The sequence below is a fragment of the Cladophialophora bantiana genome (assembly GCF_000835475.1).
Source record: "Cladophialophora bantiana CBS 173.52 unplaced genomic scaffold supercont1.7, whole genome shotgun sequence".
NCBI classification, from domain to species: Eukaryota; Fungi; Ascomycota; class Eurotiomycetes; order Chaetothyriales; family Herpotrichiellaceae; genus Cladophialophora; species Cladophialophora bantiana.
In genome coordinates this window covers 997335-1020502 of record NW_015971581.1, presented here as the reverse complement: position 1 = coordinate 1020502, position 23168 = coordinate 997335, and the positions used below count along the sequence as shown (strand labels likewise).

The 23168-nt window shown below is 51.8% G+C and overlaps 7 protein-coding genes across 7 annotated transcripts; 2 read left to right on the top strand and 5 right to left on the bottom strand.

The window, feature by feature from the left end:
• Positions 1–2223: 2223 nt before the first annotated feature.
• Positions 2224–4282, bottom strand: Z519_05361 (uncharacterized protein; the record flags this gene model as incomplete). Its single annotated transcript, XM_016763101.1, has 3 exons — positions 2224–3714; positions 3777–3878; positions 3944–4282. 3 exons carry the CDS (start codon positions 4280–4282, stop codon positions 2224–2226), a joined length of 1932 nt encoding a protein of 643 aa, XP_016620714.1.
• An 886-nt stretch (positions 4283–5168) lies between these two features.
• Positions 5169–6062, bottom strand: Z519_05360 (uncharacterized protein; the record flags this gene model as incomplete). The annotated part of the gene is made up of 1 exon (XM_016763100.1): positions 5169–6062. One exon carries the CDS (start codon positions 6060–6062, stop codon positions 5169–5171), a length of 894 nt encoding a protein of 297 aa, XP_016620713.1.
• A 567-nt stretch (positions 6063–6629) lies between these two features.
• Positions 6630–7577, bottom strand: Z519_05359 (uncharacterized protein; the record flags this gene model as incomplete). Its single annotated transcript, XM_016763099.1, has 1 exon — positions 6630–7577. The coding sequence occupies one exon, from the start codon at positions 7575–7577 to the stop codon at positions 6630–6632; it is 948 nt and encodes a 315-aa protein (XP_016620712.1).
• Positions 7578–8689: 1112 nt separating this feature from the next.
• Z519_05358 (uncharacterized protein) lies at positions 8690–11209 on the bottom strand (the record flags this gene model as incomplete). The annotated part of the gene is made up of 1 exon (XM_016763098.1): positions 8690–11209. One exon carries the CDS (start codon positions 11207–11209, stop codon positions 8690–8692), a length of 2520 nt encoding a protein of 839 aa, XP_016620711.1.
• Positions 11210–13144: 1935 nt separating this feature from the next.
• Z519_05357 (uncharacterized protein) lies at positions 13145–13447 on the top strand (the record flags this gene model as incomplete). Its single annotated transcript, XM_016763097.1, has 1 exon — positions 13145–13447. One exon carries the CDS (start codon positions 13145–13147, stop codon positions 13445–13447), a length of 303 nt encoding a protein of 100 aa, XP_016620710.1.
• A 2601-nt stretch (positions 13448–16048) lies between these two features.
• Z519_05356 (lactam utilization protein lamB) lies at positions 16049–16917 on the bottom strand (the record flags this gene model as incomplete). The annotated part of the gene is made up of 3 exons (XM_016763096.1): positions 16049–16590; positions 16639–16810; positions 16861–16917. 3 exons carry the CDS (start codon positions 16915–16917, stop codon positions 16049–16051), a joined length of 771 nt encoding a protein of 256 aa, XP_016620709.1.
• Positions 16918–17319: 402 nt separating this feature from the next.
• Positions 17320–21206, top strand: Z519_05355 (urea carboxylase; the record flags this gene model as incomplete). Its single annotated transcript, XM_016763095.1, has 4 exons — positions 17320–17784; positions 17829–20273; positions 20325–20901; positions 20962–21206. The coding sequence occupies 4 exons, from the start codon at positions 17320–17322 to the stop codon at positions 21204–21206; spliced, it is 3732 nt and encodes a 1243-aa protein (XP_016620708.1).
• Positions 21207–23168: the final 1962 nt, after the last annotated feature.

Genomic DNA, 23168 nt, shown 5'->3' with positions numbered 1-23168 from the left:
CACAATTTTGCGGCACACAACATCTGTGGATGGCTCTGGATTGATGTGATCTGTATCAGACAACATGATCTGGAGGAACGAGCATCTCAGATTAGACTGATGGGGACAATATATTCTCGTGCTGCAGAGGTATTGATCTGGGTGGAGCATGAAACCGGCGTGGCTTCGAGTTTTGTCAATACTACACAAAACGTTGTGCCCATTGTTTGCAGGCAGTGCCGAGGGACCTCTACCTGAACTTGAGCTGAATGCTCCGTTCCCTAGTGGTCGTTGTGAAGAGATACTAGGGGTTAAATATTTTGCCACAATACTATTGAAATGGTTCGAATCCATTGTTCTTTGTCGACGGTCTATAGATTATGGGCCACAATGGAGCTGGTTCTGGCCAGAAAGCCGTGGTCATTTTGCGGCCACGTGGAACCGGTCTGGGATACGATGTCGATTTTCTCTGCCCTCATATATTCAATGGGCTGGATGGAGTTGGGTTGGTTTCAATTCACATTGGCATTAAATTCAGTCCTTATCAGTGTCGCGCAGCTGTGGGAACGTTGCTTCGAGGCCACAGTGACATATGAACACCAACGCCTTCTCGCTTGGGTTCCGTCCTCGAGCCAAGAAGACATTGGAGGCCAGAATCAAGCGCGTCGCCATTTCATCCACCTCCATGAAATACTTTCTCTGCAGCCGGATGCATCACGGCAAGGTCCGAGAGATCGAATTTTCGGTATGCGGGGAGTCGCGAAGCGACGAACAGGTATCGATCTTCCCCCCTGACCCAGCCAGATTACTCTGAAAGCTATGACTAGGTCTATATCAAGGTGGCTACATACCCTTAAGCATGAACGGTCTCGATATCTCGACATCTTAACCAGTGCGCACACTGAATGATCTAGAGAATACACAATGTAGAGAAGCGTGCCGGCTCGTCACCGTGCTCGCATTTTCTTTTGGCATTTGCCCACTTGTTTGGCATCCTGTTCAGAGCACATGACTACAGTGAGAACTACCCCTGGAAGAGAGATTCACCTCACAACACAGCACAGCACAGCCCGGGTCCCATTCCGGATTCGATTCGAGAGTGCGAGAATTTCGCATTCCTGCTGCCATTCCCATTGTTCAGGCGAAGAAATCATATCACGCCCTAAGCTACAAATACGGGGCAAACAAAAGGCAAGGGACAAGCAAACCAATGCCTACCATTATTTATTTCTGGTTCTCCTAACTCCCGAAGAGAGAAGAAGTCTTACAATCAAACCTCCGTTCCCTGTCCCAAGGCCAGCTGGGTATCCGGGGCGGCTCACGACCGCTCCTCACCATGACCAGCCAGCGATCATCACCATCACCCAAGAATTTACTATATTCCCATTACCACTACCGACGATAAAGAAACATCACTGCGTCCCAACGCGGAAGGGGAGAATAGTCCGTCAAACAACGATTCAATGCACGGGACTGAACAAAGGCCACTGAAGGTTAGGATAAACTTGGAACTACCGAGCAGAATTCGCGTTGATTGATTGAGGGATTACCTATGCCGGAAGGCTGAAGTAGCGAATTACTTGCTGCACAATGCACAATGCCGGATTCATGGTGGAGGAGGATGAGGAGCATATATTGACAGGACGAAATTAATATGCGACGAGGCCTTCTTCTTCGTTTTCTTCTTCTTCTTCTTTTTCTTCTTCTTCTTCTTTTTCTTCTTCTTCTTCTTTTTCTTCTTCTTTTTCTTCTTCTTCTTCTTCGTCGTCGTCGTCGTCGTCGTATTCCTTCGCATATCTATGTCCCTCTCACCTCATCCGGCTCCTGCTGAATGCGTTAGTCTCCGTAGTATTAGCCAAATATATAAGTCGAGGTCGAGGTACAGCTGGGAAAGGGCGTTTTGTATGCCATTATACAGGGCTATCGTCACCTAGGCGGTTTACAGTACGCCTAGGCTCTCCACTACGCTGTTGACGGCGATCGTCACCGACTACAACCATCACGAAGGAAGGAACAGAAAGGATGTAACCATGCAACATTATTTGGCTCTCATAGCCAGGGCGGCCCCTAGACCCTCGTCTCATAGAGACTTTCTGCCTCGTCGTTCAGCCCGGAGGCCTCTCTCATATGCTGCCAAACAAGGGCAGCCTCGTCCATACCTTGGACACTCTCTGTGTCCTCACCGCCGCCGCCGTTCCCACCAGCAGCACCAGCACCAGCATCGCCGCCACCACCCGTGGCATTCTATCCCACGCGCCCCTCGCCCGCAGCGCCAGCAACACCCGACTTCTTTGGCGAGAACCGATTCGCTACCGTTGCCACATGGCGGCGAATGGTGTCTCGAAGCGTTGGAGTCTGCGTCTCCGCAGACTCCGCCGCAAGGACATGTCGGTAGTAGGTCTCCAGGACCGCGAGGTCCCAGGTGACTGACTCCGAAACGACATGGCCCAACGCATGTCGGAAGTCGTAGATGAGGGCCAACCCCTCGCGGCCACCTAAGCCCAGGCGGTGCTGTTGCTCTGGTCGTTCGACCGAGAGGAGCTTGACGGTGTTGACCCCTGGGTCAAGGGCACGGACGATGGAGCCTGCGAGCTTCCCAGTTTCAACAGTGTCCATGGACGCGGCGGAAGCGAGCGGCGCAAGGCGGCAGACGGCCCGTGTCTCCAGAGTGGTGTCCTCCGGCAAAAAGGCGTGGCGGTACTTGACCACTGCCTCGACGGAGACTGGTTCACTCCTCTTGCTGTCCATCTTAAGGCTTGCCAAGAACTGGTCGATCAATGAAAGGGATGAGGACTTTCTGTTGGTGTCCGACTTCACGGAGGCAGAGAGTTTAGATTTCAATGGATTGTCTTTCGAATTAAGCTTGAGTAAAAGAGTCCAGCGGTCTTTGACACGCAGCTTCTGAATGCTTTGGACCCCGACCTCGAAGAGCTTGCTGGCAGGACCTTTGACGTAGGTTTGGATTTGAAGATCAATCAGAGAGCCTTCATCGTTTTCCATGAGGACGTAGGACTGATGTTGAGGCTGATCGGTGTGACCTTGTGTCTCGAGGTAGTTCTGTTTGATAGCGGTAATGTCGAACGTGACATATGTACTTATGGGGGATTTTGTACCTGCGTCCAAGACATTGAAAGCGAAGGTTTCCACTTTTAGCGCAGCGACGGCTGGCAATGGGACGACCGGCACGTTCGGAGAGTTCCGTGGAGGTGGAGGTGGCGGTTGCAGAGGATGGCGAAGGTGGCTTGGTGCAGGATTACGGAAGTTGTCGTGAAAATGATACGCGTCGAACTGAGGCTGGATGAAGTCCCTGTCGACGGGCAGAGCAACAGTGTCTTCGTGGTTCATTGTGCCTGCGACACTCGGGGGCGGACCCGAAGGAATTGTCTCTCCGTTAACGAGCGGCTCATTCTGATGGACGGGAGTTGGTATGGACGGCGCAGAAGCCTCGTTTACAAGAGAGCCTCGATAGTCTAAGATGTTTTGCAAGGTTGGCGCTTGAACAGCAGCAGGGGCCATGATGTGATTGTTGATAGGGCGAGTATTACGCAAATCTCGGTCAGTTGGGACGCCATTCGCGTAGATGCCGTTGGGAAGGATTAACGGCATGATTGTATGGCTCACTTGTCCAAAAATGTCACGTTTTGGAGGGTTTCCCGCTGGATTCTGATGAACCTTGTTTGAGTGTCTTGAGGAATGATCGGTCGAGAAAGAGCCAAAGCTGTACGTCGAAGACCGCTGAGACACGATCAGACAAAGCTTCCAGGGTAACGGGACTCTGATCCCTATCGAGTACTCACCTCGTCGTCCAGGTCTAACGGGAATCGCCCTTGTATTATTTGCGGATGAGTGAAATGATTTGAGGATGGTCCGGAGACGGGAGGGCGGCTCTGTGAACAAGACTGCGACAACGTTAGCCAAAAAGCTTTGTGGAAGACGCGACAAGAAGTTGAGGCAAGATGCTCACCTTGTTGTCCCTGTCGCCATTCAACCTCTTCTTGCTGCCTGCAGGAGCTGATGATTTGCGAGCAGTGAGGAGGATTGAGAACGAGACACAGCCGCGTGAAGGTGGACTGTAATCCAGATCCAGGTCGGGTGCGACAGTGAAACTTTCGTCTTGGAAATCGCGTTGAGAGGACGTGGCATGCCTTCTTCCCCAAATTGAAGATAAGGATCCCGAAATCGATCTAGGTGAGAAGGTGGTCTTTCTGGTACCAAGCTGCGGTAAATCATCTGCATCCTCCTTCAAATCCGGATTTACCACTCTCAGAGCTCTCGGGGTCACATCCACGTCTTCTCTGTCCATGATGTTGACAGCATTCAAAGATTTCGAAACCGGCAACAAGCCAAAGAAGCTGGTTTCTTCTCGTTCCTCCTCTCTCCGGTGCTGATGCTGACCAAAAAAGTGGTGTCCTCAAGGCTGTCCCTAGGACATCCGAACATGCTCTGTAATGCAGCGACGAATATCCTTGCAATAAACAACTGCTAATTTTAGATACCTAAGGCCTTCTTCGGCAGCAGGAAGTTATATTCTCACAGGTTCTTGTCTTCTCGTCTTTGTGAATTCAAAGACAGCAAATGATGCAGCCTGGAGAGTGATCTGGAGGGAGTGCAAAGGCATTCAATAGCTGCCTTGGCCCGGGTTCAAGGAGTTGGAGCGTTTTGCCAAGCAGGTAAGTCCAAGAATCGGTACAATCGATGGCTGACTAGATCTGGATGTGTAAAGCTCCCTGAAACGGCGAAGTGATTCCACAGGAGGAGAAGAGCAATGAGACGATCCCGAGAAAGAGTATGGCGAATACGGCGGCGTCCCATAAGACCAGTTTGTTCCTTGATATTGGGAATCAGTCATATGAAGAAGCCATAGGTGCTGTACATGATATGGCCAGTATTCAAAACCAAAGGCAACAACCATAACGGAGTATTCTGTGTAGCTTGAACTGTTGAGGAGAGAAGCAAACACGTCAAGCTGCGGACGAGAGACAAGGTTGAGTGCTTGCTTGAGTCCGTACAGCAAGAGCGTCCACAGCTTCTTCCAGCTTCAAGTTGAGGAAGAAGCAGGCGTTATCCATTATGGGTCATGCAGGAGCATACCTAGAGAGCCAAGCGAGGCTCGATTGGCGAGGGGCCCCGAGACATGGCCACACTCGCTTCCTCTTTCGCTTATTCGGAATCTTTGCAGAGCCCCGCCATCAGACAGGCAGGGTAGGGCCAGAGACTGATATTTCGTCCTTCAACTTATCGAATTGCTCATCGCTCAACTTCGTAAAGCGGATTTGTCGATCAGCCGCAGCCAGCAATCGTTGGTGCGGGTCCATGCTTGCGGTGTCCATCACGACAGACCCGGCTCGGCCACCAGCACTACTGCCGAAAAGAGTGGCTTCACTTATACTAGCTTCGATACCGTTCCTCACCCGTGACTCCCAGACACCATCCCATTTCCACTCTCCGGGATTTTTTGGCGATGAAGGAGCTGCATCTTTGACTTCGGACACCGGCGTTTGAGGCTCATTCTGCCGCCTCGCGAGCCCACGATGGGCACGCCACGCGTGCCACGCGCTGGGATCTCCAACTGTTTCGAGAGGGAGTTTATCCAGCAAACCTTCATCTTCGAATGCATCTTGAATATGCTGCAATACTTTCAAAATGGTGACTCTGCGATCTCGCGGTGGTTCTCGATCAACTTGAGGATCCTCATTTGCGTCTACGATGTCAGAGTCCAAGTCGCCAGGAGTCAAATGACGCGCACCTCCTTGCTTGTTTGCACCAAAAGTGTCATCCTTGCTGCATGGCAGAGGGGTAGCTGTGAACCAGTGGGGAAATCCATAGCGCAGACTGAACGTTCCTGGGGGAAGACGATCCTCATCTGAAGCACTGACAGTGCCTGATGCATCAACACTATTGGCACTAAAGGTGTAGGTGGTCAAAGGCACGATCAGAGGATGGAAGACATCGGTCGAAAAGGTAACGAGAGGAGGCAGGTCAGGATACGTGTCGGAAAAAGAGATTTGGAAGCGAAGAACCGCTCCTGCGTAGGGTCCTGTGCTCTTCAAGTCAGAGCCAAGCCAAACTTCTGATGATGCCATGGGAAATGCGCGGAGGACTGCTACCTTTGCGCACAAAAATGACCGCGGCCCAGAGAGAAGGGTCACCAGGAGTCAGAGAAACATAAAGCCCCTCCGGACAGTGTCCTCTCAGGGCAGAGCTTGAAACAATGTCAGTCCATACAGTCAGCGTCTCGGCGACTCACTCACAAGTCCAACACAAGTTGTTGTCTTCGAAAAGAAGGAAGCAAGCGAAGGGACATGGTTGTGGAAGAGGAAATGGGAGTTTGAGTTCCAAAGGGCGGAGACAAGCTCCTCCAAGCTGCCCCACGCCGAGACTCAGACGCCTTTCTTGTCTTCAAGCCTCGCCAACCGCGCAGGACCTCGTCAGCTGCGGGGCGCGGCTGGTGAGGCTGAGCATGCGCAACGGCTACGCCAATTGCTGTGGTCAAAGCCTGCGGGACAGCAAAGACCCCAAGAGGGAATGAGCACACGCACGAGATAATCACCACATCGATGCTGTTAGAAGATGAACCAGGTGGTCTCGGTGGCTCGCTTGCAGTTCTATAATGGTTCAATTCTATGTGGAACAGGAGAGGACATCATCAGCTAGGACATTTGGGGGGTTGCTTTCCGTCGATTCTGAGCGACAGCGTCGAGGCCGTCGTTGACACCACCAACAATCCCCTCTACAAACCACGAACCAAGATCCACACAGGCGCCTCCCACGCGTCCATCCTTGAAGCGGACTATCGCTTGGTGTAGCTCTACACCACGTTCACCAAGAGCGGAAGTCAGATCAATGCCGTTGGCGAGCACTCGCTCGGTGACTTGATGATCTCGCTCAAATTGGAGAAGTCGGTTGAGGAGCGTCATGACAATGGGCAAGATAAGCAGCAATCCAGCAACAAGCCAGCACACAGCATGGGCAACACCCTGGCGGAGAATGTTGGGCTGTCGTTCCGCACGATACTCTGGGAGGTTTTCTGCTTGGGAAATGAGTTGAGGTGACATGCTAGCTCGCAAAGTCTGGATCTCGAGCGTCGTCAGATCTGACGGAAGAGCCATGTGCATATACCGCAACGCGTCAATGTGCATACTCCGCAGGGCGACCGGATCCCCTCCTTGCTCTGCCTGGGTTTTGGCGTTGACCCATAACCTGACCCCGGTGAGAGCAACATCCCAGTCTACACCTGATCTCGCCTCCAGAGATGGGAGAATTCTCAGGGTCAGGTCTTGTGAAGGTACGCTTCCTTCCGGAGTGTCTGGTCTGACTGTGGGAGTCGTAGATCCACTTGAGTTGGCGGTCGATGCAAATCCATAACTTTCCTTCTCTTTGGTGGACTCGACGCAGGTCAAGTTATATGCTCTCCTGCGAGCGCTCCTGCCATGAAGCACAACCGTTCTTGCGGTATGTCGGAGGGACGTCAAGACCGGTATCTTCGACCGGACTACGGAGGGGATCATAGTGTAGATGCTCGATCTAGAGAGGTCTCCACATGGTATCGGGTCCGGTCGTGTCACTTTCGCATCAGGTCGAGAGACGGCTGACGCCATTCTCAGCGTCAATGTCGAGGAGGACGGGAACTATTTCTCAGGTGTCTGCTTCGTGCAAGGCGCTCAAGAATTATTGTGCTAGGTAAGTAGACTTTCGTTCTGCACACAGGTTCCGGCGCCGCGGTAGAAGTTCCAACGATGGAGGACGGAGCACTTGTGTGGGAAGTCGCAACAAACAAAGTGAGGGTGGGATGGAGATGATATCAGCGAATGTTGTGAGGTCCTCCACAATGGCATGTGGCCATTTCACATGCACATAATCTGCTGCACGACATTGTCACGCATACTCAGGCAAAAGCCAAGGACGAAGGCGGAAAGGACAAGATAGGAGGCAGGTGGGTTGTATGCGAGGATAAGATTTGTTCTCCTGGTGGTTCAGCAGGCGCTTTTGTCGATTTGTTGAGACGGAACCAGCAGGGGCCTGCTGGGCGATGCTGGGCGATGCTGGGGCGGGATGGATCCTAGATACGCGGGACAAGCCCAAGAAGAAAAAAACCTTCCCTTTCTGACATGTGAGACTGGCAGTGGTGGCGGTTGAGAGCAGTCCTGTATTGGAATGGTCTGGTCAATGCTGCCAGCCGTCTTGATCTGGTTGATTTTCTTCTAATGCCTGAGAGACCTCTGATCATACAGAAATGGGGGACACGTGCAAGAGACGAACTGAGACTCACATGCTTGCTCTCCAGGTTGAAGTCGAACTGATAGAGGAACAATGGAGCAAAGAATTGTCTTTCCCCCCTTCCGAGGGACGGAGAAATTTGGTGGGAGCGTCGGAACCGGATCTTCTTTCTGCCGATGCGGATCACTGCAGCCTTGACAGACGCAAGGCGCGAGACAAACATCACCAGCTTCATCAGCAGGGCGTGACCACATTTATTCATTAAGATGGTTGAATTACTTTTCTACTGCTCTGCTCATCAGAGACACTGATGATGGGACTGTGAACCAATGGCGCCATGTCCTCCTTTCCTTAAAAGAGCCCTCCGCCCTCTGCCTGACCAGTGCAGATCCACACATGGCAAATGTGCTTGTCTGTTACATTGTTGAAATACTCTCCGACTCTCACCCAATCTCTTGTTTTCTCCCCCTGCCCTCCCAGCTTGGTTGCGAAGTCAGTTGAATCCTGCGACGTACCCAGATAACTGGCTCAGATCACCGTCACCCATAAACTGACCGTTGCTGCCAGGTTGTGTCTGTTGCTGCTGCAACGGCATTCCTGTGTTCATGTCCATTCCTATGCCTATGGAGTGATTTACCCCGTACGAGCCGAACAATGTATCACCCTGGATGCTTGATGAGAATGGCGTTGCAGGCGCCATGGAGACGCCAATTCCACCGCCACATGCCATCCCTTCTCCTTGACTGTTGTCGAGCCCGAGGTCGAAGTTCATATCGTCGACCATTCCAAGGTCGAGGTTGCTGAAGTCAATGCTGTCAAAGTCAAGCTCCATACCATTATCAAATGTCGCTGCCGTGGCAGAGTTAGGTATACTACCGCAGTCAGGGGTCATGCCTGGGAAAGAGTTGGTATCAGTGGACAAACTCCTGCGTTGGCTTTGGGCAGTCGTAGGCTTCGACTTCAGCCCGCCCTTAATCACATACGGGGCTAAGATGGGCACTTCAGCCAAGGTTTTGGTCGGCACCATTGCGTCTGTGACACTTCCGATCCCCTGTTGATACTTGAAAGTGTCAAGCCACTGCTGATTGTCTGCACAGGTCCAGTTCCAGGGATCGCTGTCTTCGTAAATGATCATGCGAGCTTGATCCTGCAACTCCTTGTCTGACGGAACGCGACCAGCAACTCTCTGTTGTGACACAAACTTGCTCAATTCTTGTTCCAGTCTACCCCAGCAGTTAGAGTCCCGGGTTATTTGATCAGGCTCTGTGCTTTCTGCAGAGGTACCGTTGGTCAATCCTGCATCGGTGTTGGCGGACGGTGTTGCTGCCACTCTCGCAACATACGGGTCCATCGTGTTCCTCTCGTGACCGATGAGGTAGGGCGGTATGGCGTTCTCGACCAGTCTTTCGACGTATGGCTCAAATCCCCAACCGCCACCCCAGTTGGCCATGTCTGCACCATTACGGAAGTGAGCAGCAAGATGATCAGCTCGCTGTTGCCAAGTTGTGAACTTGGACGGGCAGAAGCCGCAAGCGGACTTGATCTCGTTCGTGGTGCTTTTCCAGTTATCCATGTGAGATTGCACTTTGGTATTGTGCATAAGTTTCAGATGCTGACTGAGGTGGTCCTTCCGATAAAAGGTACGTTCTTGCAATGTCTTCTCTTGGCATGCAGTGAAGTTGTGCGATTCCAAATGATCGGCGGAAGGGTTTGGCTCACGGCAGAAGATGCACAGGCCCATGCCCGTCAGTGCGTCAGTCATTGTGCCACCATTGGGACAACAAGTCCATCGCTCTAAAGCGAGATGAAGAGACTTCTCATGCCTCTGCCAGTCATATTTCGCAGGGAAAGAGTCTGTGCAAAATGTACACTGGAAGATCCTTGCTGCTCGCGACTTGGCCTGTTGCGCAGCAGTACGTTGCGCCACGGGAGCTCGTCTACGCCTGCGTCGGTCTTGGGAGGACGCAAAAGATCCTTTGGATCGATTCGACCGAGATGAGGCAAAGGTAAGATCTGAATTGCTGGATTCTCTTGTTCCAAAACTGCTCACCGATGGAGCACGGAACATGGAAAAGGATGAATCGTCCTCGCTAGAAGCCTTCCTCGAGCTCGGCCTAGAGCCATGAATACTTGGCAGAGAAGGATTGCGAACAGGTAGAGGCGTGGAGGTGACGGCACGAGCAATAGCAGTCATGGATGCGGGTTCGTGTTCTGGCGGTGAAGCTTTCCATCTGTCCAGGGGATTGAGATCTGCAATGTCTGGATTGTCGACTCTATGGGGAATGTCAATTGCCCCAAGCATGGGTGAGGATGGACCCGATTCGGCAGGCCTGACCTTGCCTCGTCTGCGTGCATTAGCCAGCCAATTGGAGATCTGGCTCCTCTTCAGGCCGGTAACTTGCTTGAGCTCGTCTTTTTCTCGTTCGTTGGGATACGGATGTTCGGCATGTTCAGCAAGCCACTGCTTCAATATCTTGACAGCATCGCGCGGAAATCGAGCACCAGTCTTCCGGCCTCGTCCCTCTTCCATTGACTTCATGGCTTTCCTGCGTTCAGTCAATGAACCTTCAGTAATCTGCTGGTCTTCAGCGATGCCCGGGAAGGTGTTGACAAAGCCCTTGGGGATTTTTGGGTGGACGAAGCTGCACTCTCGATACAGAGAGATACAGCAAGTGCAGCCCGTGACCAGAGCGCCTCTTGTAGCCAAGAAGCAATCGAGACCCATTCGCGCGCAAAGATCACAAGGCTCTTTGGCACGAAACATGGGGTATTCCGCGGTGATGTCGGAAGGATGTGGGATGGCCTCGATTTCAACGTTGTTGATTAGCTTGAGTTTGCAGACTTTGATGGCTGGTGCTCGACTTGTTGGAAGAGCGGCAGATTTGTCGAAAAAGAGCGATTCATAACAGTCTGTGGCATCAGTCTCACAGGCCTCGCCTGCGACCGACGAACAATCATCGAGGTCCAATGCCGGAATGGCGTGGGAGGCATCATCGAAATCGAAGTACTCCATTTTTTCTTTTCGACTGTGGTCCTCAAGGCCGGACCATACAGTAAGTCCTTGCGGAGAAATGGCAACGAAAGAGAAGGAGGAGGGCGAGAAGATGACCAGGCCGTACCTTTTGAGCGACGCTCAGCCTTCTCCTCGGACCAGAATATGAATCTCCGAAGATCGGTGGATAGGGTCTATGACTCCTCAGGCAGGTCTGGGATGAATGTCAATGGGTGTGTAAGAGCCTTGGCTTCTGCACACTCTGCACGCCCTTCCTACGACATTCAGACATGGGGTCTTCTCAGTCCTTGCGCCGTTTTGGGGAAGTCAGTGCCCACCAGCCTCGAGAACATTGGTTCTGGTGGACATGTCCGAGTGAGCTAAGCGCGGCGGCATCGTCGTAGGTGGCTGCTTATGCCACCAAAAGGTACCTTCTGGAAGCACTCGAACTCTGTCCCGCAGCCAATTGCTGACTCTCCGACCCGCCATCCTCAGTTGATAGCGGAGTATTTTTCGCGCAATGTTTGGATCTGCAATAGGCCGTCACACGAGCTTTGCCAGGGGTGCATTTGGGACGTCGCATTGGCCCTGGCGTACTTGAAAATAAGGCTCAGCCGCGTGTCCATTCCACTCTCGAACCCGGTCTCCTCGTGGGACGCTGACAAACCGAGCTCAATGCGATTCTGCCTTCCGCACTTCGTATTCTGCTCAGGTCGTAGTAAAGCATTGTTCAGAACCACCCTTATACGGCAAGGTATACAGATTGGGGAAAGTATCTGGGGGAGAAAAACCTGGAGCACTTACCTGTATTCGGTACTCATTTATTATACCCTTCCGACATTCGGATCCTGAGGGCTGAAGGCTTGGTCACATGGGCGGCCTTTCCGATGCGGCGCCAGGCGAGATATCTAAGATTTATACCACTTGTACAGGGTGACGGGTCGCACACTCCATACCTTCAACTACAATAGCATCCGATTCGTCTATCTCATCTACAAGGCTGATCTCTCCCTTCGAAACCTATTGCCTAATGTTGCGCTTCGTACCAACACGCAGTTTTTATACCTTGGCCTGCTTTCTGGCCAGAGCAGTGTCCGTAGTCCATAATGCCCCTGGAAAGGCGTGTGGGCCCCTTGAGGCCAATGTCACATACATCGGAATGCCCCCAACCTGAGACCGGCTGGTGCGCCAAATTATGTCTCCCTGGGGCTGTCAATACTTGATAATTAAAACCTCGGCTGGGAGCCAAAGAAGGTCGTTGATGCTCGACCCGCGCTCGACGTGCACTACCCCCCTTTTTCGTCCTACGTGTACCTGCATGATTGACTACTCCCCTGGCTTAGCATTATTGAGGCATTCTCAATAGCCAGGAGCATATTGGGACAATGGTGTTTACTTTTGCCCTTTAACATAGCCACGTTCGAAAATTCCACCCAATGCAACGGGGTAGGTAAGTCGCTAATTGAGGTTTAGTCCTTATTTGCACTTCCCCAGCCTCGCAGCGATATCTCTGCATTGTTGAAGCCTTCGCACTTGACACCTTGTAATGCCCCTTCTTACAGCCAGATGGTTTCCGGAGGCCACTGCACGCCAGTGATAGATGACACAACTCCCTTGAAGGCATAGACGGACGCCGGAAAGATCACCTTTGTCCAAGACTTCCAAATCAATCGAAGAAGATGGCATCCACCATCCCGAAAGACTATCAACCCGTCTCGAGATGGCCCGACTCACCCAAGCTTAGCATTGACCTCGATCCACCACTGGATGCCGGAGTCCTTTGGTCAAGCCTGACTTGCGCTCTAACTGACCCAGCTACAATCCCCGCGACCACGACAACCACGAGACCAAGGAAATACATCGCGTCCATAAGACGAGGCAGTCTCCTGAAGGAGCGGACCAAGCTTAGTCGCCCGGTCATACTGCCATCGGAGCTACTCTGGCGCATCCGAGCTTATGAGCGAGCCGTATTCCACTGAAACTGTAGTGCCACTGAGAGGCTTGTATCTCGGCTTTGTGGTTACACTGTCATCGGGTCTTGCTGCGGCCATGGAATACCTCTATCAGCGTGCTAACGAGTTGCAAGGAGAGGGCAAGGCCCTCATACGCAATTTCGTTGCGTCCGACCTTGGCAATACCAAATACCTTTTATGGCGCTACATGCGGTTGGCACCTTTCTACAATCCCAGGAGACCGAATGGTCTTTCCGGGACCGACTCCTTCCTTCAGGATCCCGACAACTATCTCACGTACCCTTGAAGGCTGATCAAGGCCGGAGCCCTGATATGGCTATCAGCACTCACAAATGTGCTGGCCACGGTAGCTACACCCGTCATACACGGTTTGGGTTTTCAGACAAGGTTTTCGGGAAATCCATCCGATCCTGCTGACGGGGTGTTTGTACACTCGTTATCGTTTCTGCAATTTGGTCTGGGCTTCTAGCAGCGACACTGTTTCCGGTAGCTTGCTGCCCTGTCGGGCTTCACCTCTTGCTTAGCCGGCAACAATCCCGACTGTCCTGTGACCCCAGCGGAATATACGGAGTCGTTGCAGCGATCTGTGAAGGAGTGTGGAGCGACCTCAAAGAGCTCGGCGAAGGAGAGAGTGGCGCCAAACCCCTTGACCCAAGGCTGACAGCTAGCCGCTTTGTCCTCCAAAACGGACGCATTCGTCCTCCGTGAATTGACAGAACCGGCGCACCTTTCCGCAGCGAGAACACCACGCCGAACCCACAGCGCTTAGCTCTGTCGATGTGGTATACTCGACGTATGGTCTCGCTTGGAGGGATTCTCATCATCTTCTGCGGTCTCAGCTCTGCAGGGATCGTGCCGGTGAAGTTTCTCTGGTTCTCCACCGCTATGGTAGTCATCTACAAGATGTGCTAGTCCCAGCTCGATGTACTTGCTAGGACAATAGAACCGTCCTAGCAATTAACGTCAGGCCGCGCACCACCTGCAATTCTCTTCGTCGAGTATGCGGGTCTGCCGACTATCGCCCTACCATTCGCCGCACTGTTCAATCGCTACTGGCGGCTCGCAATTCTAACAACATGTAGTGTGCTTGCAGAGTTCCTCGCGATGTGCATCTCATCAACAGGCGATATGGAGCAGTCTCCCAGAAATATAGTATTCGCGAACCTTTCGGGCTTCCTGGATGGACTTGTTGATCCCCCTCATCATGACAGGGACCTGGTATCATTCCAATCGCAGAGGCAGCGGTCGTGACTCCCACGCCGGCCAGGAACACTCGCGAATCTGCTTTGGTACATGCATTCCACGACGCTGGCTGAAAGCTTGGAAGCCACACCACGTGAGTCTTCGAGAGCCCATCAGCGGAAGTTCCTCGAGGCAAGCGGTAAGACGTATGATCAGGTTGGCTTGAGATGCGGGATGGAACAACACAACGGGTTGCAATTAACGAGGAGCCGAGAATCTCCAAATACGAGCCGAGTTAAGACCGAGAAGGTTTGATCGTCAAATAAATAGATGCACAGAACAACTTCTACGAATTCCAAAAGAGAAAAAATGGATGCAGTAATAAACCAAATGTATTCATTAGCCTAGATAGGTTGTCAGCCGATACGGAACGCCACTGTAATAATGGGGCTCACATTATTTAATAGGAATCAAACATGATGTTGTATCATTCGACTGGCGACCAGCCTTGAAAGCTACATTAGTTATCTCGCTGAGAAGTAAGCTCGCGGGCAGGTTAGATAGATGTGTATGTGGCTCTACCCAGGCGACACTATGTATAGTGACAAAGGAGGTGTGTCACGAGCATGTGCTTTGCTTTCTGGTAGACTGTCACACAAAATATTCCTACCTGCTGCAGGTCTAGCCAAAAAGAAAAGTCTTTTAATCAAAGAAAAAAGGCGTGAATATTGCGCAAAAAAGAGATGATAAGGTATTCCGAACCGGGCTTTGTAAGAGTTAGATACACCACTCACACTCCCAACTAGCAGTAGGATGACTTACGAATCGAACCCCGGGCATGTCGGGGGCTTTCATATCTGTATGAAATGAGAGCGACAGATGTTACCTCTACACCCTATTAAGGTGTATTAGCTTTCTGAATTTCAGATGGATGAAGACTCTGAGATACTCACAGTTCGGACTGTTGATTGTTGAAGTAAATTGTGGTTTTACTTAATATAAAGTAATGCTTCGGGGATAAGTAGGAATAACGATGTGGTCTGCTCTGGGCCGAGTTTTCTGAGGCAAGTTAGCCGACAAGAGATATTTCTAAACGGCGAGCTGGGCAAGGCCGGGGCAGTTACAGCGGTGGAGCAACGATCCTCTGCCCTACTGAAACCCTTCATTTAGGTGCGGCACTAACAAGTAGAAGATTCACTTCGGCATCTCAATCAGGAAACGTGTTCCCTTTCTATATTCTATCTGTATCCTTGATGCCTTTGACCACTTTTTATCCGTTCATTGAATCAACTTATGGCTCGCTCATGAAGCCGTCCAGGAGCCCTTCTGGGCAGTCCAAGCCACGGGCAACCGTCACACCCAGTATGCTCCTTGGATGGAAGCTCCCCCGTCACTACTATCCTGGATATCCTACGACCTAGTCCGGATTGGAGCCCTTGATCACAGCCATGGCCTAACCCTACCCATGGTATGGGCACGACAGAAAAGACTTGAAGACTAACCTATGCCTTCGTTGAGCACGCCGCTAAATCGACAACAAATGGAAAATTGCATTAAAAGCAGCATGTGAAGACTTTGTGCCGTACATTTCTAGGGCCCTGGTGGACCATGGAACTCCTGGACAAATCCTGAAGTAGGTCCCGAAGAAAGAAGCTGTGAACCTTTTTGCAAGGTGGTGCCACGCGTCGACCCTGTCCTGTCATTCTCATATCCTTCCGTGTTCTTTGTTGAACTTATCAATCACTTCCTTTGTGGTCTTGATTATTCCAAGACAACCAGGAGAGTCTGAATGGCAGCATATGGATATTGGATAATCCTTCACTGGCAGCTGCACGACACTGCCATCCGTCGCGGTAACGGATTGTGAATTGAGCTGTTGACTGACATGCTTTCTGACATCTTCCAGATCCCAAGCTTTCTTCTTCCTGTCAATCACAAGCATGCCATCGTTGCTGTATTTCACGTCTCCGTACATCTCCGCCCAGAAGGGGATACCAAGATCATTGGCGGCCTTTTCCATGTTCGTGCCTGCAAGGCCGAAGACAGGAACGCCTTTGGGGATTCCTTCCATAACTGCTTTGGCAATATCATAGTCACGGCACATCATTCCGTACAAAATACCGTGGGGCTTGACGTGATGCAAGGTGACACCTTCTAGATCAAGGAAACCCTTCAGTGCTCCAACTTGGTATACGGTGATGGCTGTCAGCTCCTCCTGGGACATTTTGATCTCACGTCTACCAAAACCTCCATGGCGTTAGGTCGAATTGACTTTGATCGGGCTCGGAAGCTTACCTTGTATATCAGGAAGTCCCGGGTGTGCCCCGACTTTGATATTATGTTTCTTACAATTCCTGACAGTTTCCAGCATTATCAAGGGATCGCCCGCGTGAAACCCACATGCCACATTGGCGTGGTCAATAAACGGCAGCAACTCCAAGTCTGGACCGCAGACATAATTGCCGTACTGCCTACTGATCAGATGATGTGGCCCACGGTCGGAACGGGTCGGCTTACCCCTTCCCCCATATCAACATTAAGCAAGGCTTTGTGTTTGATTGGTGGAGGCGCCATGTTGAATTTGGGCTTTAGTATATACGGCGAAATATTTGTTAGTGAGGATGAAATTAGCAACTTCAGAAACCACGCGACAGTCTCTCCATTATCTTCATTTTCCGGACATGAGGAACAGCACCCTGGTATATCACACTTGACCCCCTCCTTGGGCCAATCCCAATCATACGTCACTATGATGGCGGAGAAGAACGACTTTGCGGAGGCACGACAGCTTCATGCCCCTCATGGACGTTTTTGAGGGGGAATCCTTGCACAAAAGGGCCAATGACGGCAGGTTGCTTTCACTGATATCAAGGTATTGCAACATGGTTTGATAATGCAAACGATCCCTCGCGTCGGCAGAGCTGGGTGTCAGTTGCCGCTCATCCTTCACCCTCTTTCCTCACCAGCCTTCAGAAGATGGAGAAATTGAAGACATTGCTGGTCGCGAATAGAGGAGAGATCGCAGTACGGATATGCAAGACAGCCTCCAAACTCGGTATTAAGACGATTTCGATCTACACTGGAGCTGATGCCGCCTCGGCTCATGTTGGGGCAGCAGATGAAGCTGTTCTGCTCTCTGGACCGGATGCTAAGGGCTACATCGATACGCAACAGATCATTGAACTCGCCAAATCCAAAGGAGCAGAAGCTGTTATCCCAGGCTATGGATTTCTATCTGAGAACCCCGATTTCGCCAGGCATGTCACTGAAGCAGGAATGGTCTTCGTTGGACCCAATCCCAAATGTATCGACGATTTCGGCATTAAGCATACAGCTCGTGAACTTGCTGCAAAGGCGAATGTTCCCATCGTGCCAGGAACTAAGGGCCTAGTCAGGTCAGAGGATGAAGCGGTTGAGGAAGCGAAGAAACTAGGCTTCCCAGTAAGTGTGACCATTCGCGTTGTAAACTGTATTGACAGCTCCAGGTAATGCTCAAAGCTACCGCAGGCGGAGGCGGCATGGGGCTGTTAGCATGCAAGGATGAAGACGAAGTCCGACGGTCGTTCAAGACAGTTCAGTCCCGTGGCGAGACTCTGTTTAAAAACTCGGGTGTCTTCATGGAAAGGTTCTACCCTTCTTCACATCATATTGAAGTCCAAGTCTTCGGTAATGGGCTTGGTGAAGCGATACATTTTGGGGAGCGCGAATGTTCAATTCAACGACGACACCAGAAGGTGATTGAAGAGTGTCCAAGTCCCTTCGTGGTGAAACATCCCGAACTCCGGGAAAAGCTAGGATCGGCTGCTGTTCGTCTGGCTGGCTCAATCAACTACGGCTCAGCTGGTACCATCGAGTTCCTTGTCGATGACGAGTCAGGGGACTTCTTCTTTCTGGAGATGAACACAAGATTGCAGGTGGAGCATGGCATCACTGAGATGTGCTATGGGATTGACCTCGTTGAGCTGATGCTGAAGCAAGCCGACGCGGAGCTTTCTGGGAAGGGCGGACTCGATGGTGAATATCTCCGCAGTCTTCAACCCAAAAGTCCTCCTTCAGGAGCAGCGGTTGAGGTACGGGTTTACGCCGAGAATCCTGCAAAGGACTTTGCACCATCACCGGGCACACTGCAACATGTCTCTTGGAAAGAGGTTCGCGGATCTCGGATTGACGGCTGGATCCATACAGGGACGAAGGTCACTTCATATTACGACCCTTTGCTGGCTAAAGTCATGGTTCATGCATCAAACCGCCCCGAAGCGCTCCGATTGATGTCTGAAATGCTGGAAGGCTCCCAGATATTCGGACCACCCACAAACATGGAGTTCTTGGAGGCTATCTTGCAAGACAGCACATTCAAATCCGGCAATACGATGACTAAATTCCTAGAGACTTTCAAGTTCCAACCTTCAGCGATAGACGTCTTACAAGGTGGAGCGTACACGTTGATAGAGGATTGGCCGGGTCGCCCCACCATTGGAAGAGGCTTCTCGCACTCTGGGCCCATGGATCCTCTGGCATTCCGAATAGCAAATGCTCTCGTAGGCAATCCTCCTGGCAAGGAAGGAATTGAGATCACCTTGAGTGGGCCAGATCTCAAGTTCCTTGGGCCAGCCATTGTGGCCATTTGCGGTGCTCCAATGGAGGTCAAGCTTGATGGCAAAGATGCACCCATGTGGACGCGGCTGAAGATTGGAGCTGGTCAGCGATTGACCATCGGTAGGACGACAGGAGGGGGATGCAGATCGTACTTGGCGATATTTGGAGGTCTCCCAAGTATTGCGACGTGGTTCGGGTCAAAGGCAACTGCTCCCATGACTGCTGTCGGCGGCTATCAGGGAAGAGCCCTTGCAGCGGGGGATCTTTTGGCTATTACAGCTGATCTGCCGGATGTCAGCGGCGAGCTCAGGTTACCGGACGACCTTATACCGTCCTACCCAGAAGAGTGGGATCTTTTTGCGATGCCTGGTCCCTACGACGAAGGTTTCGTCACCAACGAATTCATTGAGGAATTTTACGACAGCACCTGGACGATTTCTCATAACGCCGCTCGAGGAGGCATACGACTTATCGGTCCGAAACCAAAATGGGCACGCCCCGATGGAGGAGAAGGCGGCGCCCACCCTTCAAATGTCATCGAATATGGCTATCCCGTGGGCACCGTGAATTGGACAGGGGACGATCCGTGCCTCTTCCCCATCGACGCGCCCGACTTTGGGGGATTCGTGTCGGCGACGACAATAGTAAAGGCCGACTATTGGAGACTAGGCCAAATGAAGGCCGGCAACAAGTTGAGGTTCAAGAGGGTTTCGTATCAAGACGCAATTGCCAAGCGCAAGGAAGTCGAAGAGTTCCTAGGCTCAATTGACGATTGTTGCAATGGAAAGGGCAGCTTCGAAAATGTTTCGCCGTTGAAGTACGAGGGTTTCCCACCGTCCGTGGAGAACAAAGGGTGGGAGCCTGCAATCATCCACCAAATCCAAGAACAGGGCAACCAACCGCTCGTCTCGTACCGTCAGGGTGGTGACGACTTCATCCTGATCGACTACGGCCACGGCTCCTTTGACCTCAACTACCGGTGCCGTGCAGTCGCGCTGTACGGAAAGCTCAGAGAGTCCACGGGAGAGATATCATTCTCCAATGGCGCGATGCATACGGGAATGGCTTGCGGAAATTCTCTGATGCTCTACTATGACTCCACAAAGGTCCCGCGCCAGAAAATGATGGATTATCTTCTCAAGCTTGAGAATGAACTCGGCGATCTCAGTGAAGCCAAATTCCCCAGCCGCAAGTACAAACTTCCCATCACGTTCGAGAGTAAGAGGCAGAAGGAAAGTCTGCAGAGGTACATGGAGACGCAAAGACCGTATGCGTCGTATCTACCTGATCCAATGGAGTTCGTGGCGAAGAACAATGCATTCACGATGCAACAGGTGAAATTCTGACTGACAGTGGTGTGTTTCGAATTTTCTAACGCGTAACAGCTTCGAGACATATATACAAAATCGTCATTGATGGTGGTAGCCGTGGGGTTCTTTGTGGCCCTTCCAATCGCCCTACCGATCGATCCTCGCCAGCGCATTCAGTGTCCAAAAATGAACCCTTCCCGCGTCCACACTCCGGAAGGGCAGGTCGGCTGGGGAGGTTCATGCATGGCATTATACAACGTCGAGTCGCCTGGTGGGTACATGATGACGGGGCTCTCCATCCCCGGAGCCGACATCTTAGGCTTCAAGAAAGGTTACAGCCCAGAGAAGCCCTGGCTGTTCGAAGACTTCGACCAGATCACTTTCTACGAGGTGACCGAGGACGAGTATGAAGGCATGATGGCGACTTTCCGAAGTGGTCGGTACGAGTATGAATATGAGGACACCGAATTCGACATGAAAGAGCACAACAAGCTCCTGAGAGACACGAAGGACGAAGTGGCGCAAATCCGCGCCAAACAGCGAAAAGCGCAGGCAGAAATGGATAAGTTGGAGAAGGAGCTTCTGGAAAAATGGAACAAAGAGAAGGAAGCAGGGAAAATCAGCATGGATACAGTGGAGGAGCTGCTGCACGGTAATATACTATACACCTCCCCCCATGTGAAACTGGGAGGAAGACTGACATGTGTTTCAGATCCGGACATCATACCTGTCGAAGCGCCCTTGAACGCCAACGTGTGGAAAGTCGAGGTCAAGGAAGGCGACAGCGTCAAGCTGGAGCAAGTCGTGTCGATCCTGGAGGCGATGAAGCTCGAGATCCCCGTCAAGGCGGAACAGAGCATGGAAGGCGCTACGGTGGAGAAATTGCTGGTCAAGCCTAACGATGTGGTGCAGGCTGGGAAACCACTTATGCTTCTTCGCCAGTCTACCAAGGGATGATCACTTAAGAACTGTCTGCGACATATAGTAGGATTTTGACAAGGGGGGAGAAGACATGCCATGGCCATTCCTGGTGAGCGAGCAGTGCCGCCTGACTGAAAGACCGAGAGAGATATAACACCGTGCCTCTGAGTTGGATACTTTGTTGACACAGTAAACGTAATTCCTGTCCGCTCAAGTGAAGTCGCGCCATAACGTCATGTATAGGGCGAGATCGACCCACATCCGGCCTCCCTGCCGGCCTCTCTTCCCTCTCCAGGGCTCTAATCTTTCGGAAGCGGGACTCTAGCCATCACCTACCATCTCCTCAGTTGGGAGAGAGACAGATTTCAACGGTCGCAGCTAGAAGTCATGTTGCCTGGGGTATTTCGCGGCGGCCTGAAAAGTCTCGCTGTGTAGCGGGATCTAGTTTTGCACTCCCCAGGCCAAAAGACACCATTGGGCTCATAGCGGATATGGAAGACGGAATCCCTTCATGGGTGAATTGTTTAATAGATGGAGACCAAAAAGAATCATGATCTGGCATAGTGGCGTTGCCAGCAATGCATACGGAGTGTGAAGATGGATTGATGGCGACGTACGCAGATACCAAAGGCACACGCCCCGGGAGGTGTGTGCGCAACACGCCGAGATATTATGGTACAATCTACTTAGGTATGCACACGCCCCGGTTGTGGGGCGCAGCGGGACCGTGGCACAATAACAGCATTGTATTGACGGGGCAAAGGTAAGGGTGGAGAAGAGCAGTAGAAGGGGGCGAGGAATGCAGGAGAATACTGAATGGCCTAGGAGCCCGTTGCGATAGAGGCAATAAGGGCGAAAATTGCGATACCTCGCGCCACGTCTTTCATATTATACGGAGATACCGAGTACATACGGGCAATTCCATGTGTGTCGGAAGGGTTAGGCCTACAACTAGACTGGTCGCCTGCAGATCCAAAGTCGAGTCTTCGGGTGCTCTGGTGGTGGGCGTGGGAATGGGGCGGCCATCCTATTAGTCGCGGCTAGCACCGCTAAATTGGTTCGCTTTCAGCTGGACGAGGCACGGAATGTGGCCCAATGATCGACTGTAAGTACAGTGCAAACCTGGAGGGAGGCGATGCCCGGGATGTCACAGTGTAGATTCGCCAGCCATTGAACCAGGGGCTTGTATTCAAAGACTCAGAATCAGCCTTCTCGTGATAACACAGGCCAGGTCCATGGGCTCGTGTCCACTCCTGAAAGACCCCTAGGGAGAGGACCTCATGCCTGCCTTGTTCATTTTCTTGTCGCATTTACTCAGCCTTGTGCTTGGGAAATGCAGGCCAGACCAAGGCTGAGTCCATGGCCACCTCGAGACACAGGGCGCACTCGACTGGGAACCTACGGGCTCATCTTGCGTCGTGTTTGCCAACATTGTGTTTGCCTCGATAGATATCACTTTAAGACAGCATCTCACAGAACTCTTAGATGAGGTCAGTCGTCTTCAAAAGTTGGAAACAGCCTCGATTGCTTCGCTGTTTTGGCATTGGGGGCTAAGGGTCGGCCCGTGGCCCGAATGTAAGTATTATAGTCGCAAAGCACTGCTGTCTAAGGGCAGTAACACTGGTGGATTGGGGACTCACTAATCCGTGGCCGGTCTAGTAGACCTATTATCAAGATCTGCTGGCCCTGATTTTGGGTTCTGGGCGGCGAGATATTGATTTGTGTCCTCCCTAGGCGCAGAGCACTATCCCTCACATAAGTCCCCGTACTTCATTGATTATACCAGGCAATCTGCATTCTTCCCAGCCTTCAATGCGGTGGCTGATATGGCAGACAGCCATTGAGAGCCAATGAGGGTTGACGCTTGCATGACCATTCGCACTTCGTAAAGGAAAATGTCGCCTGTCCAATGATCATCATGGCATACACCAGCTAGTCGCGTGATAAGGAGGCGGCTGAAATCAGGGTCATGGACAACTGCAAAGAGACGAGGATGAG